General features: G+C 41.3%; 1 protein-coding gene across 2 annotated transcripts in view; it reads left to right on the top strand.

Annotated features, from left to right (window-relative positions):
- The window catches only part of TBC1D12 (TBC1 domain family member 12), a 168,690-nt gene that overhangs the window by 65,469 nt on the left and 83,731 nt on the right, over nt 1-19,490 (top strand). The window contains exon 3 of one of the 2 annotated variants that reach the window (XM_089687783.1): nt 4,708-4,764. The exons of the other annotated variant lie outside the window; for it this stretch is intronic. Within the exon in view, the coding sequence (XP_089543909.1) occupies nt 4,708-4,764 (57 nt within the window). The remainder of the gene's footprint in view (nt 1-4,707; nt 4,765-19,490) is intronic. 2 annotated transcript variants of the gene reach the window in all.

Genomic DNA, 19,490 nt, shown 5'->3' with positions numbered 1-19,490 from the left:
CTAGGCACTAGTAAACAATGGATGGCATCATGAATGAAGCCATCCATTGTATACAACTGTCATGTGACCTGCTGTGATTGGTCACAGCAGGTCACATGGTACCAGCAACGGGAGCCGGTACTCGGATCTGTCATCGGCCGTGTCCGAGGTGCACGGCCGGCGACAGATAGCACTGCTGCGCCGCTCTGCACTAGCGCAAACGGCGCATGTGCGGGAGCACGCCAAATTGCGTGCACCCGGAATGGAGGAACACATCTGAAGCCGCCAAACGGCCATTGGCCGGGCAGCTAATGGTTAATTACAAATTACAGGAGCATCACAAACTTGGAATGCAATTTTGTGAAGGTGCCAATAATTTTGTCCAATGCATTTTTGGGGTTTTACGTGGAATGGCTTTTTTGTTTCTCCGCTTTTTGTATCCTACCAATACAAACAAAATAAACATGAGAATGCCTAAACATTTGTATTTGCAACAATTTTCTACGCAAAGTGATACATTATCTGACAGAAATGTAGGGGTGCCAATATTTTTGGCCATGACTGTACATGGGCTGCCATTTCTGGCCTCCCTTTTGAAAGTTCTATTTGTCTTGCTGTTTTAGGCCTCATGTACACATGAACTTCCTTAGACGTTTAGCTCTCCTGGCAGCAGAAAAACACTAAATGTGTATAACGCTTAGACATTTTTTTTTTCATGGACACGAATAAACACGACTAACATTTAAACACATTTGCACATGTGTTTGCAATGTTAAGCATTTTTTTTTTTTAGGCTAAAAGTTCTGTGAACGCAATTCCTCTGCATGCAGGAGAACAACGTTTAACTGCCCCTAAACTCTTCTGCTCCTAAACTCTGGTAAAAGCCTATGTGTACGTGAGCACATAGGCTTTTATTGAGTTACATTTAGGAGCTTTTGGCTTTTTTTTTTTGCCAAAGCTCCTGAACTCACGTTTAGGAGCAGCAGTGTACACGAGGCCCTAATGGTTTAGTGGTTTCAGTACTTTCTGAAACACTGATCTGAAACAAGCATGCAACAAGTTGGAAAAGAGAACTCACCCCTGCTATCAATGTACTTGTTTCAGGTCACTGGCTCAAAATAATGAAACCATTGAATCACTGTGACAGTCATTTACTTACATTAATAGGAGAGGTCAACAGTGGCAGTCTGTGAATTTCTCTCAATGTGGGCTTACTGAAGAAAAAAAAAAAAATCAGAATATAGTGCATGTAGATGGCAACTTGCTGCACATGTTCATTCAGTGAATACAAATTAGTTGACTAAGGTAGGTTATTGCAAGTATGCAAGTAAAGAGGCTACACCAGTTAATAAATACAGTATGGTTTCACATACTACCTTGAACGAACATGTTTAAATTGTTCAATAATATGTAAATCTAAAATCTGGTTATTAAGACTTTTACATACACTTGTAATAGCTACACAAGCCATTTTTTTAATTTAATAGAATTTAAAATTTGTGGCCTCCCATTATTTTCCCAAGCTGCCATGAAATTAAAATTTGCCACTCAGTGATATTCTACTTTAAGTAGAGGCTTATTCCAGTATAAAATCAGTTTGAAGATTGTACAGAAAGCAATTCAGAAGCCCAGCATTGCCCCTTTCATCAAGGTTTAAAGGCAAAATTCACCTTCTGCACCGTGTTGCACCTGTATTTTTAAAAGTGAACTTAGAAGTATAGTTTTCCTTTTTTTTTTTTTTTTTTTTTTTAGCTTACACCTGTTTTGTGAGCTGCTAATACCTAGAAAAAAAAAAAATCTTTCCAGACCTCACAAAAGTGCACCCTTTCTGTTAGAACCAAACTAAATACCTGTGGAAGGGGCTGCAGTGTTCTCTGCAGCATCTTGCTGACATTCATGTCGGTATCCACCCCCCTTTCAACTCCTTTGTTTGATGTTGTCTCTCAGCTGTCTGCTCACTCTGGAGACTTCAGAGATCACAGCTGCTCTCTCCATCCTCTTTCCCCCGCCCCTCCTCCTGATCAGGCTCCTGTTCTGATCAGAATGGCTGAGCAAGCATAGCAGGCAGCTACATAGTGTACAGATCAAGGAGGCTGTGTCTGTAAACCCAATGTGCACATGCAGGCTCTCTATATAAAAAGGGGACAGAGATAGGCTGTGTGTGTATACACATCACAAACCCAAGCTGTCTGTAAGAGAATCAATAGCTGCAGTGTGGGGAGGATAAGTGTTGTTTGTGCACGGCCAGGATGAGAGGAGCAGCTCAGCAGCCACAGTGTCCACAGAAGGAAGAGTGGGTGAAACTGAAATTTAGGGAAAATAGGAGCCCTCCCCAGCAGTCTCAGATCCGGACATGTATATGACACTTCTGTCCAAGCAGTAAATTAGCACAGCGTTTACCATCTTGCCAGACAGCCTCTGTTTAATGTGTGACACCATGGAAACAGAGCCATGTGACAGACGTGTTCACTCTAGTTTGCTGCTTGGATGTGTGCCCGTGCAGGAAGCTTGTCCACAACTCCCAGGGATGGAGGGACAGAGAGGGACTGGATTGCTGTAGTATCCAACCCCTCTAAATTTTCAAACTCAAGATGGACCATTACTGGCAGCTACATGAAAGATGCTGTGCATGTGCTGGAAACAAAAAAGGAGGTAGGAAAGAGAGCAGCTGATTTGTGATGATGGTAATATTTGCTAAATATTTAACCCATCCCATACTTCTTTAATCTTTAAAAGATATGGAACAATATATGTAGTCTTTGCAGTAAGTAAATTGAGATAGTTGCTAATGCATACATTTGCACAATGCTCATTAGCTTTGTAGTAAGTACATTTTTTAAATTTAGCTACTGTTGCATAGATTTGCACAAAGCTCACATACTTTGTTCCCTGTCTTTCAAGTCTTGAAGAAGGGGGCAGGGCTATGCCTCTGAAAAACATTGGCTTTGTACAGTCAACTGTTTTGTGTTTTGTTTTTTTTCCCCTGAAATAAACTTGTACCTGGAATATAATCTCACCTAGAAGGTCAGAACCTGAGGTGACTGTGGAAGACCTTCAAGATGTAGACGCTGCCAGCTTAGTGTCCATACACACATGTATTAACCCCACCTCCACACTATTGATTGGTAATAAGAAAACTCTTAGGCCCCATCCATACCTAAAGCGTTCTGTAGCTCGAAGCTTCAAGTTCCAAAACACTCAACATCCAAAATTCCATGATTTTCAATTGTGACTGTTCACATCTGAGAGGTAGTATAGCTTTGAAACTGGTAGCTTGAAAAAGGGATATGAAGCTTCTTTTGAGCTTCAAGCATTTTTGAACCCAGTAGACTTAAATGGGAGTGCCTGAAAAGCATGTGTGAAAACTCACACATGATCACATCTGAGCCTTCTGTCACTTGTTGCAAAATGTCTGTCGCTCAAAAAAGTCATGAGCTGCTTTTCAGGCAGATTTTAGTGTTTTTGTCCCCATAGACTCCAATGGAAATGCCTGAAAAGCACGACATGAGCGTTTTCAACCATTTTGTTGTGTGTTTTCTGCTTACCAGCTCTCCGCCCTTTTACAGCAGCACTTAAAATGCCTGCTCAAACATGCACTTCTGCACCAAAAAAAAAAAATCTCAAAAGCGCTTGCAAATGTGACGCTTAGGTGTGAATGTAAGTCATCCACAAAGCCTGTACAAACACTCAAAGAAAAAGATCAAAGATGCTCAGCTCAAGTGTGCATGCAGCCTCTATTCAGAGGCCATCGATCCATTCCTTCAGGTTGAACTGTACTGTATCTGAGCACCACAAACCAAAAGCTCTGTTTAATTTTCACTATTCAAAGCAAACTCCCCCATCCATCCATCCATGTCTTCATGCTTTATTTTACTGAGCAATCAGTTACAGAAGCACTCCCTAGCATTTCTGGCTATGGCCATCTTGAGTAAGGGCAGATGATTCATGTAGGATTTACTTCCTGGAATCCATCTGCCCTTAGCTCAGTAATACAAGCAGGAGGGTGTACTTAGCTGAGAAAGACCCCCCTCCACTCCTGAAGACTCCTGGAATATATGACACCATTTGCCCAGGAATGGAAACTAGGAAGTAACTAAAGAAATGGAGAAAAAAAAAAAGTTTAAAACAAATTTTAAAAAGTCTATGTTGATTGAGTACGTGAAGTTACTTTAAAATCTGTCTTCCTTTGCATTCATGGCAACTATTCTCCATGTGTATGAGATGTATCCAGATTCCCTTCACTCTTTATACCTGGCTAACAGTAGCTTTTCCAAGAAGTTTGAAAAGATGTTGACATTGCATTTCATGAATCCTCAGCAGTATCTTGTTTCCACCGTGTAAGATATTTGCAAAGAGCACTATACATAGAGGAGTGCTAGGGTTTGTTAGTTGATCATGTGATTATTGTATGCAGCTCCATTTACGAAGTACTTATCTGCATGGCCCATCATTATCAACATAAAGAAAACAAGGGCGATGTGGGTTTTAGTTGGTATTGCAACCTCTTTTGTGCCACGTGCTGGTGAGTCCTGTATTGAGAAGCAAAGAAATGATATTTAGCATATACATGATCGATGTGTTAAAATACTCCAAACAGGCAATATGTGTACATTGTATTTAAAGTACTGTTAATTTGTTAATATTACATTGAATACATTTTATATTTTTACAGTGCTTTTACTTGTATTCTTTATGTCACTAAGACTTGAATTCTGTTTTTCTCATCAGGATGACAGTTCTGGCAGTCTATCCTCCGTCTCAACGCCAAATCTATTAAATGCTGGGGTATGGAATTTAATATATTTCATAGTCATCCTTTGCTCCATGCATGGGCTCCCTTTACAGTCATATATAGAAGTCTTTCTTTTGCATGGAATGTTCACTCCAGCATGTTTAATTCCCTATTCATCAAAACCATTGGCATGATTAACACATGTGCATCATGCTTCCATATATCCTACCTCATGTAGACTTTATAACTCTTAATGTGCTCCTCCTATTTTGTTTTTTAAAAGTGGTTTAGGAAATGAAGGTGCTTATTTTTTGCAATTAAAGAACTGCAATACATAAAATTAAATATTCTTATAACTGTTTGTGAAGAATACATGTAAAGATAGTATTTGGATTATCTCCTCTTTTTTTAATTCATGTGTCTTTATATTTTTCTTTATGTATATATGTAGGCTAAATTGTTCAGCAAAACTGATAGTATTGAGGAAAATATTCAAATGTTTGAACAGTTAAAGCAGAACCCACCAATTTAACAGTTGCTTTAAAGTCATGCCTCTGGTAATTACTGTCAAGCTTGCCTGTGCAGTTTTATCACCTCTCAAGTGAACTGTCAAGCCCTGAAATGATTGGTGTCCAAGCTGATTACAACCAGGGAAGTTGCCATCTTAGCCTCTGTTTGGTGCTGAATATGTAAAGGATAAAGGGTTTAGTTCCGCTTTAAAGAATAACTCTGCTTTCATGAAAAAAAAAAACGCAAATAAAAATTAGCATATACAGTTGCTACACAAGCCATATTGTAATTTAATGTTATTAAAAATTACTTTTCCATTTCAATCTTCAACTGCAAAGTAGTTGTAATATGACAACTTGCAGGACTTCTGTATACAGATGGGGTACAAAACTTTCTCAGAAAAAAATGTCCTGCTTGTGTGATTGGCTGGCTGACAGATTTTCCCAGAAGTGTGCATTAACCTACAAGTCAAACATTTAGGCATCTTCTGCAATAAAAAGGTATACAAACACTGCAATTTATTTAATTAAATTGCAAGTGCATCAACTGATTAGATTGAACACCAATGTTTCCATTAAGGAACAATACTTCCAAGGATATCCAGCTTTTTCATAAGAATGGAAATGGGTAGAACTGTGCTATAAAGTTAGTTAAAATCCTTGCAATATACATAACAGTAGATCACCAAGAGGGGATTTTTGTTTCAGCAAAAGTGCAATTCTACTCTATAAAGATTACTTTTTTTTTTCTTTTAATAAAAATTAATGAATAAAATAAACAATGTAAAAAGTGACCATTGGAAGTCTCCCTGGCAGTGCTACAGCTTGTCTTAACCACACTCACTTTTGCAGAACTGCTTGGTCTGCATGCACAGTGCATCCAGAAAGTATTCACAGCGCTTTTGCCACATTTTCTTACGTTACAGCTTTATTCCAAAATGGATTACATTAATTTTTCTCCTCCACATTCTACAAACAATACCCCATAATGACAATGTGAAAGAAGTTTGTTTTGAAATCTTTGCAATTTATTAAACATAAAAAGAAGAAAAAATCCCACATGTACATAAGTATTCACAGCCTTTGCCATTACACTCATAATTGAGCTCTGGTGCATCCTGTTCCCACTGATCATCCTTAAGATGTTTCCACAACTTCATTGGAGTCCACCTGTGGGAAATTCAGCTGATTGGACATGATTAGGAAAGGCATAAACCTGTCTATACAAGGTCTCACAGTTAACAGTGCATGTCAGAGCACAAACCAAGCCATGAAATCCAAGGAATTGTCCGTAGACCTCTGAAACAGGATTGTATCAAGGCACAGATCTGGGGAAGGGTACAGAACAATTTCTGCAGCATTGAAGGTCCCAATGAGCACAGTGGCCTTCATCATCCATAAATGGAAGAAGTTTGAAACACCAGGAATCTTTCTAGAGCGGGCCGCTTAGCCAAAATGATCTATCGAGGGAGAAGCGCCTTAGCCAGAGAGGTAACCAAGCACCCAATGGTCCCTTTGAAAAAGCTCCATTGTTTCTCTGTGGAAAGGGAAGAACCTTCCAGAAGAACATCCATCTCTGCATCACTCCACCAATCAGGTTTGTATGGTAGAGTTAAAAAAAATAGGTTGTGCTTAAACACAAAAGTGTAGCAAAAAATGTAACAAAACAATAAGAAACAATATTTTAGATCAAAATAAAATCCAGCAAAAATAAAAAAGTCCAAAAGTTCAAATAATAATGTCCAAAATAATTAATCACCAAGTGAATCCACCACCAAAAATGGTTAAATAGAACTCACCAGAGTAATATGCTGATTGAAAAACCAGCATATAGTACTTGTTACTCTGGGAGCAATGAATAATATGGTGACAGCAACACTGAAGAAATGAGGGATGAACTCCAACAGATGATGTGCTGCAAAACTGAAAATCCACTCCAAAGGTGATTTAGTATCCAAACTGAGAGATGATCAGATCGTCACTCAAAAGAAAAACGTGAACAATCAAGGTGCAGTATGTTTGAAAAAACATCAAACTTTAATGAAGAAATGCACCTACAAGCAAGGTGTCCAGACTGACACCAGTATAGACAGCGTGTGTAATGAATACAAGCGACTCAGACCCAGCTAAACATGCACATGCAACATGCAAACAGACCAGGAGAGTTCTGAACGTCACACCCAAAGGCACTGCCCTAAGCTTTTCGTCATTGACGTCCTCAGGGAGCGGATGGATGTGAGATGTCAGCTGTTCATTAAATATTCACTGCACCAGACTGACAGCTGGTGACTAGAGAGGGGACTGCACAAGCAATCCTATCCCAAACAACAAGCTGTCATGTAAACAAATGGATACAATAGATGGGTAAAATGTAACAATGTGGTAAATAGCAAACATGACTTCAATATAAGCAGATAGAAAAAGATTATTGGGAACAAAAACATCTTGGGAGATGGTAACAAAATAGATACATGTGTCATTAAAGGAAAATCTTCATTCAACATAAACACATGTATCTTGTAATGCACGTTGATATCTCTGCACACCTATCTAGACCAGTGATCGGCAAGCCACGGTTCGCGAGCCACATGCGGCTCTTTCCACACTTTAATGCGGCTCTTCTGTGTGCCGGGCGCCCGCTCCCCTCCCTCCTCTCGGGCGGCCGCCCCAGAAGTCAGGACTCTGCAGCTAGCCCAGCAATGGGCAAACTACGGCCCGGCGGACCTTTTAATCCAGCCCGCGGAGCGTGGCAAACATTGGCTGTCAGGATGTAGGCAGGGCAGCGTGACAAACTCCTCTCCTCTCACAGTCCGCCCTGAAGACCGGAACGGCGCGGGAACACGGCGAGAGGAATGCGCGGAGCAAAGGTAAGTGAATTGACACAATATGGGGAATGAATTACTATAGGGGGGATTAATTACTATATGGGGGATGAATTACTATATGGGGGATTACTATATGGGGGATGAATTACTATATGGGGGATGTATTTTCAGTTTTAAAAATGTGGCTCTCAAAATAAATTTCAATCGTGGTTTTGGCGAGATTTGGCTCAGTTTAAAAAAAAGGTTGCCCAGCACTGATCTAGACAAAAACCTAATATATCTAACATAAGAATACAGTCATGGCCGAAATTGTTGGCACCCTTGATATTTCTCCAGGAAATCATGTATTTCTCACGAAACGTATTGCATTAACACATGTTTTGCTATACACATGTTTATTCCCTTTGTGTGTATTGGGACAAAACAAAAAAAGGGAGGAAAGAAAGCAAATTCGACATAATGTCACACAAACCTCCAAAAATGGGCTGGACAAAAGTATTGGCACCCTTTCACAACTGCGGATAAATAAGAATGTTACAAGCATGTGATGCTCCTGTAAACTCACCTGGGGCAAGTAACAGGTGTGGGCAATATAGAAATCACACCTGAAAGCAGATAAAAAGGAGAGACGTTCACTTAACCTTTACATTGTGTGTCTGTCTGTGCCACACTAAGCATGGACAACAGAAAGAGGAGACGAGAACTGTCTGAGGACCTGAGAACCAAAATTGTGGCAAAATATCAACAATCTCAAGGTTACAAGTCCATCTCCAGAGAACTAGATTTGCCTTTGTCCACAGTGCGCAACATTATCAAGAAGTTTGCAACCCATGGCACTGTAGCTAATCTCCCTGGTCGTGGACGGATGAGGAAAATTGATGAAAGATTGCAACGCAGAATAGTCCGGATGGTGGATAAGCAGCCCCAAACATGTTCCAAAGACATTCAAGCTGTCCTGCAGGCTCAGGGAGCATCAGTGTCAGCGCGAACTATCCGTCGACATTTAAATGAAATGAAACGCTATGGCAGGAGACCCAGGAGGACCCCACTGCTGACACAGAGACATAAAAAAGCAAGACTACAGTTTGCCAAAATGTACTTGAGTAAGCCAAAAGCCTTCTGGGAAAACGTCTTGTGGACAGATGAGACCAAGATAGAGCTTTTCGGTAAAGCACATCATTCTACTGTTTACCGAAAACGGAATGAGGCCTACAAAGAACAAAACACAGTACCTACGGTAAAATATGGTGGAGGTTCAATGATGTTTTGGGGTTGTTTTGCTGCCTCTGGCACTGGGTGCCTTGACTGTGTGCAAGGCATCATGAAATCTGAGGATTACCAAAGGATTTTGGGTCGCACTGTAGGGCCCAGTGTCAGAAAGCTGGGTTTGCGTCCAAGATCCTGGGTCTTCCAGCAGGACAATGACCCCAAACATACGTCAAAAAGCACTCAGAAATGGATGGCAAAGAAGCGCTGGAGAGTTCTGAAGTGGCCAGCAATGAGCCCAGATCTAAATCCCATTGAACACCTGTGGAGAGATCTTAAAATTGCTGTTGGGAAAAGGTGTCCTTCCAATAAGAGAGACCTGGAGCTGTTTGCAAAGGAAGAGTGGTCCAAAATTCCGGGTGAGAGGTGTCAGAAGCTTATTGATGGTTATAGGAAGCGACTGATTTCAGTTATGTTTTCCAAAGGGTGTGCAACCAAATATTAAGTTAAGGGTGCCAATACTTTTGTCCAGCCCATTTTTGGGGTTTTGTGTGACATTATGTCATATTTGCTTTTCTGCCTCTGTTTTATATTTGTTCCAATACATACAAAGGGAATAAACATGTGTATAGCAAAACATGTGTTAATGCAATACCTTTTTTGTGTGAAATACTTGATTTTCAGGAAAAATATCAAGGGTGCCAACAATTTCGGCCATGACTGTATATCTAAAAATATCTATACAAAACATAAACATGATCTAGAAACATATGAAAAGAAAAAAAACAAATATGAAAGCATTTAAAGGGGCAGTGTGAAATAAATACTAAAGGGGAACTCTGAGCAAAAATGAAAAGGATTGTAATACTAATCAACAAGGATAGCTTATAATAATTAAGGGGAACTCTAATAAAATAAAATTACTAAAATAAAGGGGACAACTATCAACTGAAAATATCTCCTGAAAAGAGAAAAAGGGACTAAGGGAACTTAATACACACCATAATATATCGCAAAAAAATGGCATAGAAAATAAAAATAAAAGTAAAAACAAATGTCAAAAATTTGTGAGAAAACAATTAAGATCAATATCAACGTTCATTCCATTGAGCATTCAATTCATAAATCCAATAAGTTTCCTTTTTGGAAATATTAATTAAATCCGTGCCCCTCCAATGTGATTTAGCCAAATCAATACCATAAAAGGTTAATAGGCTCGGATCACAATTATGTTTCATCTTAAAATGCTTCGAAACGCTGTTTTTCAAACCCCTTTTTTATATTAGCAATTTGTTCACCTATTCTAGTTTTAAGACATCTCCCTGTCCACCCCACGTATTGAAGGTGGCATGGACATTCTAGGATATAAACTACATGGGTTGAATTGCAAGTAATCAGGGAATTGATATTATATTCTTTATTAGAACAAAACGAATTAAAGATTTTTCTTTGACTCTTGCGTACTGCTCTGCAACATATACATTTGTTGCAGTAAAAGAAACCTTTTAGATCTGGAAATAACTCTACTCTTTTAGGGAGATCTATACCATTCTGGGCAATTCTTGGCCTTAATGACCTGTTTTTCCTATAGACAAATATTGTTTTTTTAGGAATAATTTTCTTTAGAGTATCATCTTGTAACAAAATAGGCCAATATTTTTTAAAAATTCTTTCAACCTTACGATATTGCATATTAAAATTGGTAATGAAGCTGATATTGTTCTCAAATTCCTTAGATAACTTATTATTCAAAAGAGACTATTTTTTTCATTAATGAAATTTTCTTTCTTTAAGAAGAAAAGGCCTCTCATACCCCTTCTCCACAAATCTTTCAATAATATCTGTTTGATTGATATAGTCTTGTATTTTCACTACAATTTCTTTTAATTCTCATAAATTGGCTCCTAGGTGTATTGTGAAGCCATCTAGGATGGTGTCCACTGATTGCAGGAATATAGCTATTTTTATCAACTTCCTTGAAAAAAGTTTTAGTCAAAATTTCACCATTACTTTTATATAATACGAGGTCAAGAAAATTAATCTGATTCAGATCGCTAGTTACCGTAAATCTTAAACCATACATATTATTATTGATCTGTTCAATAAAATTATTCAGATTTTCATAGGTGCCATTCCATATTATGATAATATAATCAATGTATCGCTTGTACAGAGCCATCTCTGGCTTTTTGTCATAGATACACTCTTTCTCCCATTTATCCATTACCAAATTGGCAACACTGGGAGCATACTTAGCCCCCATTGTATGGTAGAGCGGCCAAACGGAAGCCACTCCTCAGTAAAAAACAAATGGCAGCCCGCCTGGAGTTTGCCAAAAGGCACCTGAGGGACTCTCAGACCACGAAAGACAAAACTCTCTGTTCTGCTGAAACAAAGATTGAACTCTGTGACCTGAATGCCAAGCGTCATGTCTGGAGAAAACCAGGCACCGCTCACCGCCTGGCCAATACCATCCCTACAGTGAAGCATGGTGGTGGCAGCATCATACTGCGGGTATGTTTTTCAGTGGCAAGAACTGGGAGAATAGTCGAGATCGAAGGAAAGATGAGTGCAGCAATGTACTGAGACAGACATCCTTGATAAAAACCTGTTCCAGAGCACTGTGGACCTTAGACTGGGGCGACGGTTCATCTTTCAACAGGACAACGACCCTAAGCACACAGCCCACTTAACAAACGAATGGCTACAGGCCAACTCTGTGAATGTCCTGGAGTGGCCCAGCCAGGGCCCAGGCTTGAACCTGATTGAACATCTCTGGAGAGATCTGAAAATTGGCTGTGCACCGACGCTCCCCATCCTACCTGATGGAGCTTGAGAGGTACTGCAAAGAAGAATAGGAGAAAGTGCCCAAAAATAGGTGTGCCAAGCTTGTAGCATCATACTCCAAATGACTGGATGCTGTAATTGGTGCTAAAGGTGCTGCAACAAAGTTCTGAGCAAAGGCTGTGAATACTTTATGTACATGCAATTTTTTTTTTTTTTTTAATAAATTGCAAAGATTTCAAAACGAACGAGCAATTAAGAGCCTGTCAGTAAGAAGTAGTTGAAGTACATGTGATGCCACTAGACTGAAGACACCTGGAAGAAAGGTATCATATATATTGTGTGATGTTAAACGTCTTCGACCCTGGAGGTATCATCTTTATTAAATATGTATGAGAAAAAAAATGTGAAATGAGACTTTATAAATGCCTTCTAAGGCAGACACAAAATATAGATATAAAATGTTATCACTTTAACATATATCAAACAAGTCAGTTAAAAGAATTTAAAACCATATAAGCATCCTAGCCGTTCATGTACTCTTGAGTTCAACTTGTAAATGGTCGACACATTGTGAGAAATCCCCCTTCATCAGGACCTCGGATCTCAATATAATGCTGCTTATATTCACGCTCGCAGAAATGTGTAGTTGGTGACACAGTATGCCAGGCCCGTGGATAGGAACTCAAGCTCAAAACACCTCACAATTTAAAAAAAAAAAAAAGACTTAGTATGCCTAGAACAGTTAAATTCATCCTGACTCCATGTACATTTAAGGAACTCTATAGACCAGATTAAAGTGCTTCCTCCATATCAGAAGAGAAGGTCTATTAAGTAAATGCTATATTACCGCATGTGGTCTAGATGGTGCACCCAGCTTCCTGTGGTGCCGGGCATGGTCCTTAGTAGGACATCCCTGGGGCTGTGAGCCCTGCCTGTGTGGTCGGTTAATGTTTTTGCTTCTCCTGCTCACTTTGCCGAATTTGTCTGCAATCCTGGGAATGCCCACAGTGACTTTTGTGGTACCTAGGTGCTCTGAGGTACGTTAGCCCTTGGGCAGGCTCTTTGATGAAATGGACCTGATTTCCTGTGGTTAGTCTCTCCTCCTGCCTGGTTGGATGGGCACCCATGATACCTGGGGTGGGGCTTCCCTCCTTTAAGAAGGGGACTGCAAGGCAGACTCGGTCACCCACCTTGTGTACTATGGTGTGGTCAGTGTTTTGGCCTGTGGTGGCCATGGTTCTGGTGTCTCCAATACTTACCACATGGGCCAGGCTGCGGTGACTCTGTTTTAATACCAGACATGTGGATCAGGTGTGGTGGCTCTGGTAACCATTTTGGCCCAGGGCTGGAAGTGCCTATGTGGTACATCCACTGATGTTGCTTTCCTCCGTAACAAGCCCTTCGTTTCCCGGTTGTGCTTTGATGGGTATTTTGGCTTGTGTTGGTTGCTGACCATGCTCCTGCAAGGCCTGGACATTGCTGCCCTTTCAGAGGTATATTCTCTGTGGTACTGCCTTGGGCGCCTTTCAGCCCTCATGGTTGGTGTTCATTTCCTACCACTGTCCACAGCAGGGTTGGCGTCGCATTGCTCATCTTGTTTTTCCTCTTCACTGCGCTCATAGACTTGGCCATGATGTAGAATATTTTTCCTAGTCCCCTGAGGACTGCTTTCCCTAAGTTCCTTGCCTCGGGCCCTGTGCAGTGACGTGCTTGACCTGCTCACCAAAGCTTAAGCGTCCCAGTGCTGAGCTGGAACGGTTCTGTTGTGGTTTTTTTTTTCTTCTAGTAGGTCCATGGTGCCATGCCTGGACAGGGTTTCCTGATCCTTGGCCTGAAGGCCCTGTATTACGTTGTGCTGGATCGGAGGTTCACGCTGGAATCCATTAACGCGCAGGGGGTCTCTCCCTCTTAGGGGTATTTACTAGCATTTCTGGACGTCTAGACTGTATACCTGCTCATTCCCTGGTGTGAGAGACATCTGCAGTCCTACGCTTGGTGTTTGGGGACATGGGTTGTTTTGTGGGGCCCCTCTTCAGGCTGGACTTGACTCCCCTGGTGTTCTCCAGAGTGCTGGCCTCTGTTCTGGCGTTGCTGAGATGGCCAGGCCTAGTTATTTGGATGATCTGTTCCAGCATGCGGATCACAGGTCACATTGCTGTACATTGTGGAGTTCACGATGCATTTCCTACAATACTTTGGGTGGATCCTGCACCTCAAAAAGTCTGTGTTGACCCCATCCAAGCACTTGGAGTTCCCAGGGCTGGTCCTAGATTCAAAGCAGGCCCAGGTGTTCCTGCCATCAGACCACCTACAGAAACTCTGGTCAGTGGTCTGGCAGCTCTTGGCTTTCAAGCGGCCCTCCCCGGGTTTTTGCATGCAAGTTTTGGGCCTGATGGTGGCTTCCTTCGAAGCAGTTCTGTACGAGAACACTGCAGAAGGAAATCCTATTCAAATGGATTCATTCAAATTCATCTGAAGTGACCGACAAGGGTCTCTCTTCTCTAGCGGCTCCGATTTTCGGCTCTACAGACTGACTGAAAATTCATGTCTTCCCCTTCGCTGGACTATGGTCATGAAAGATGCCAGCCTGTCAGGCTAGAGAGGAGTCTTGGGATCGAACTTAGCTCTGGTTCCCTAGACTCCAGAGGTGGCTCGGCTGCCCATCAATGTACATGTTTTAGGAGTGGAAAACTGGCAAGCAGATTACCTCAGCCGTCGGGCCCTGATTTAGAGCAGTTAGCACCTCCTGGGCATTCCGGCATCAGGCTTCTATTTTCTCAAGTTTACAAGCAGCAATCTAGTTGTCTGGGCACACGTTTCCTGAGTGCTATAGAGTTGGTATCTTCCACTGATAGTTTTGGCCACACAGTTTCACAGGCAGCCAGTTAGGACTCTTGGGCACCCCTGGGGGTGGTTCGGAGTGTTGGCATGTTGCCCTGGGTTTTTCTCCATTAGTTGGTTTGCCCACCCCTCATTGTGGCACTGTTTGGGGACATCCCTGTTTGGTCATGGATAAAGAAGAACAGGCTGTGACCATCAATGGACGTAAGAGAAAACGGGATTTCTTATTGCCTACTGTAAAATCCCTTTTTCTGAGGTCATTGATAGACACCGCACCCACCCTCCTGGGGCGTTTTCTCATTTTTGACACTGCTTGTGAGTGACCTGAAGACCTATAGCAAAGAGGGGGTTTTATGCCCACAGGAGTTGCCAAGTTCTTTTCTGTCTAGTGTGCTACTCCTGTAGGTGGTGCTAAAAAAAACCCTGTTCAATCATGGATAAAGAAAAGGCTGTGTCCATCAATGTCCGTCAGAGAAAGGGATTTTACGATGAGTAACAAAAAATACCATTTTTCCTGGTTCCTTTACGAACGTTTTACAGCGTACTTCATTTTTGAAATTTTGAGTCCCACAAGTTTTGCCCTGTTTTTGGCATTTTCATTGCAGTTCTACTTGGTTAGATTATATCAATTTTAATATGTGAGGCAAGGCTGTTAAGGGGATTGTGGGTAGTGAGATGTTTCTGTGGCAGGAGATAGATGAATAAGAGCTGTGAGAAGTGTCTCTGCCACCTTTTTCTCTGCAGGTACACCATAGTAAACATTATTAAAAATATGACAAAGCCTTCATAAGTAGAGAAAAAGGGCAATACTTTATTCTTATTTGTTGTAAAATTGCAGATGCACATTAGGGCGGGATTCCACCCATATGAACCATAATGAATAATATATATATGGAAACTTTTGAAAAAAACTACTTGTCCAGGGACTAAATCGGTATGACAATCTACTTGTCCTGATAAAATAACATATATTTTAACCAAAAACGTATTTAAATCTGCTTTAAGTAGTGTCTGGGACTTTTAAAAACAAAAGGGACTTTATGGCAACTTAAATGTTTTATATTTTTTTAACATTGCGCTGTTTATCTCCTCCTCCCCTCCCTGCCACTCTGCAGCACCGCACCTGGGGACTAGCAGGAAGGAGAGACCTTGCAGTGTAATGAGTACTGATTGGGTGCTTGTCAGGAAAGGGGAGTGTCCAGGTTATCATTTATCCCTTTCGTTGCCAGAGCTGCTTTTTGTGTTTTTTGCACGTTTAAAAAATCAGTTAAGGCCTGAAGATGACACAAAACCCCCAACATTATATTTTTTCTGAAATCAGAGATCCTAGAGAATAAAAAAAAATGGTAGTTTAATTTTTTTATGCCACATGACATCACAAAGGTCTAGGAAATGCAAAATTTCATTAAAAAAATATGCTTTATTTTAGGGCACAAAAAAAATTATCCAATTTTTTTGTAAAATATCAAAGACGAGGTTGCATCAAGTAAATAGATATCCAACATGTCAAATCTTAAATTTGCGTGCACTTGTGAAACGGCAGCAAACTTTAGTACCCTATATTTTCTATAGGTGGCGCTTTAAAAGCCCCTTATAGGTCATCGGCTTAGCGTTACAGAGGAGGTGCTAAAATTATTGCTCTCATTCTGGCGTGTGCCGCAATATGTAATGTGTATCGCAATCAATGTTTTTATGTGTAGGCATCCCAGCGCATGCTTTTACGTTTGTGTATGCGTGTGGGGGTGGGGTACTTGAGAAAATTTTTTTTTTTGGGGGGGGGGGGGTGAGGTTATATGCTTGGGTGTAACTTCCATTTTTTTTTAAAATCAGGTACAAAAGGTTTCCTATGCGATGATTTTTTGGTGACGGGTCTCTTATTTTGAGATATCCAGAGTCTAAAAGACCATTGATATCTCCCCTGTGCTCCCCTGAATGTAATGCAGTGCACATCACACTGCATTACATTCTTTCCTGGCCTCAATGACCAGTAATCTGTCAAAGAGGGACCTGGAAGTGACGCCACATCACTTCTGGGTCAGGACATGAGAGGGGAGCGAATGTGTCCGCTCTCCTCTCTCCCCTATACCACATCCTGCCGACACCCACTGAACCAGTCCCGGGCCCTCAGATGGGCAAGCAGCGTCCGGGACATATAGCGGGCGGGGGGGAGTGCCTCTGTGACTGAAGTTGCCAGTATTTGCAGTGTCGCGAGGTAATGATGATGACATATACAGTTTCTGGAAAACTACGTCTAATCAGTATAAGCACAGTTGACATGATCAACTGACAGAGACAAAGGACATTGCGCAGGATTGTTACTGCAGAGCTCAATCTCCGTCTTCACAGACTCAGCCGTACATTGAACCTTGTCGCAGCACAGTACAGAGCGATCGCGCCACTGAAACTGGACTGGGGGGTTAAAAATGCTAGGGGAAGGTGAGAACCACTCTCAGGTTTTTAATGCTGCCTGGGTTCCCACTGGAGGAAACATCCTCACTTCATTTTGAAAAGCTGGAAGTCAGATGAAATCTTTCCATCAGGAACAATGACTGCAATAAAAACCTGTTTTTTGGGGGGGTTTTCACATCCAAGTTTTGTGCAGATTCATTTTAGCATGTTGAGCCATCAAATTGAATGCCACCACATCCCAGTATATGGGTTACCTTGTATTGCCATAGCACATGCATGTTACCACAAAGTGCAGATGTGAACCCGACTTTATACATCGAATTGCATTCAGAAAGAATGGTAATACTTTGAATTGGGGCTCATTTTTTCTTAACAGGAATTGTTTTTCTAATGGGATCACAGAAATGTTACACTGCATTTCATGCAATATACAGTAAAACTTTAGGAATATCCTTTTAATGATTGTCTTATAGGTGCTGCAGGATTTTTAATTAATGAATGAAAACCGCTTTTACCAGATTCGTACCTTGCTTTTCGAACTCAGTATCTGGTCTCTAGGCATGTTTTGAGTATACAGTAATTTTACTGGATTACAAAGGATGAGCATTTCACTATGCTGCATTTTTAAATATACTGCTTAGCAGTGCACATTTATCGTGTGCCAATCATTAATCCCTTACTGGTATGGCAGTATGATTGTTACAAAAGGCTGCAGATGTGTAAGAATTGTTATTTGGCACTCGTGTGTAAATTCTGTAGAATGCATACAGGGCAAAATACTTTGTAGTCAGTAAAATGGTTAAAGTAGAACTAAAGCCATTTTTTCCATTCTGGATAGCGTAAAGCAGGGTTATAACCTGTCCTTTTTGGGTTTTTTTTGTTTGTTTTTTGGGGGGATTTGCCTTGTGTCCCACTGGAGAGATTTCTCTTTACTTCCTGTCCCATAGCCAAAACAAAGTGAGGGAAAATTCTTCTAAATTGAGAGAATCCCAAGGTTTCACCAGACCTAGTGTAGTTGGGTTGGCCCAACTACCCTCCAATTCGAGACTCCTAAAGAGAAGAGGACAGATCCACTTGCATTTCTTTTAGCAGACTGGATCGGACCCAGACGTAGGTGGGTATAAACAGACAAAAACAGGAATGCATGGATCTTCTGATCAGGTCAGCCTGCAGGACTGACAGGGGGACCTAATTAGATAGTCTGTGAGAAAGAGGCCTAGGTTGGAATATATAGCCTGATGCTTGATTAACCCCTTGCCACCGGCGCCTCCCAGCCCTTTTAAGGGGTTTCAGATCATGTGACAGCCGTGATTAGCTGTCATAGCAGTCACATGATCAGAAGGCTCTCGATTGCAAGTAGAAATCGGGGGCTTTCCGTTAGCCACTGGTAACTGTGCTGGGGGCGTGCGTTCTTGGCACTGTTCTGTTTACATTTTGGCACGCATATATGCATGCCGAGAGGCCGCATATATGTGTACGGTCAGCATGAAGGAGTTAAGAAAATGTAACAAACAGGTGCTAATGATCAGTAGCATATGCAGTTTTACCCAAAGTGGTTGAAACAGAACTCTGGGAAGAAACCTTTTTCCGTGTTGCTGCTGGTACTCTCCTTCAGTAGACATGTACTCCATGTGTTTCCTCAGACTGTAAATTAAGAGAATATGAATGTGCATTTTTTAAATCACAGGCTTCCTTCCCAGTGATTTGTTCTGCAAGACTGTGGCTGCTGTTGCCTTTATCCCCCACAGTCACCCTAGTCTTGTAACCTCCCCATTGTAGTTCTGTGCCAGTGTATAGGACAGGTCTTCGGAGTGTCAGACTCCCAGTCTGTACCTCCTACTCATAAGCATCACAACACAGCTCTCCCCTCAGTTCAAACCCAGCCCTGCTCTTCTCTTAACCTCACCTCCACCCATAGCTCAAAACTCATCTCCACCATCTCCTCAGCACACCCTCTTGGCGTCCTGCTTTTTCCATTGCACCATGGGAAGTGTAGTTCTTTAAACCCCCATGGATGTGTTGTATGGCAATACAGAAAGTCTTCCTCTCAGAGAGTGGAAACGGATTTTTTTTCACTAGCAAGATGACATCACAGGGTCCCGAAAATCAAGGATTACAAAAAACGTAATATGTTGATTTAAACTTTGAGTGTTTTTATAGCCATTGGGGAGAGGATCTAATAATGATAAACTTATAGAATCC

The sequence above is a fragment of the Staurois parvus genome, unplaced genomic scaffold (assembly GCF_062004578.1).
Source record: "Staurois parvus isolate SC_StPar_1 unplaced genomic scaffold, SC_StPar_1.0 ptg000437l, whole genome shotgun sequence".
Lineage (NCBI taxonomy): Eukaryota > Metazoa > Chordata > Amphibia > Anura > Ranidae > Staurois > Staurois parvus.
The sequence above is the reverse complement of the archived record's forward strand: the minus strand, read 5'-3'. Positions and strand labels throughout refer to the sequence as shown.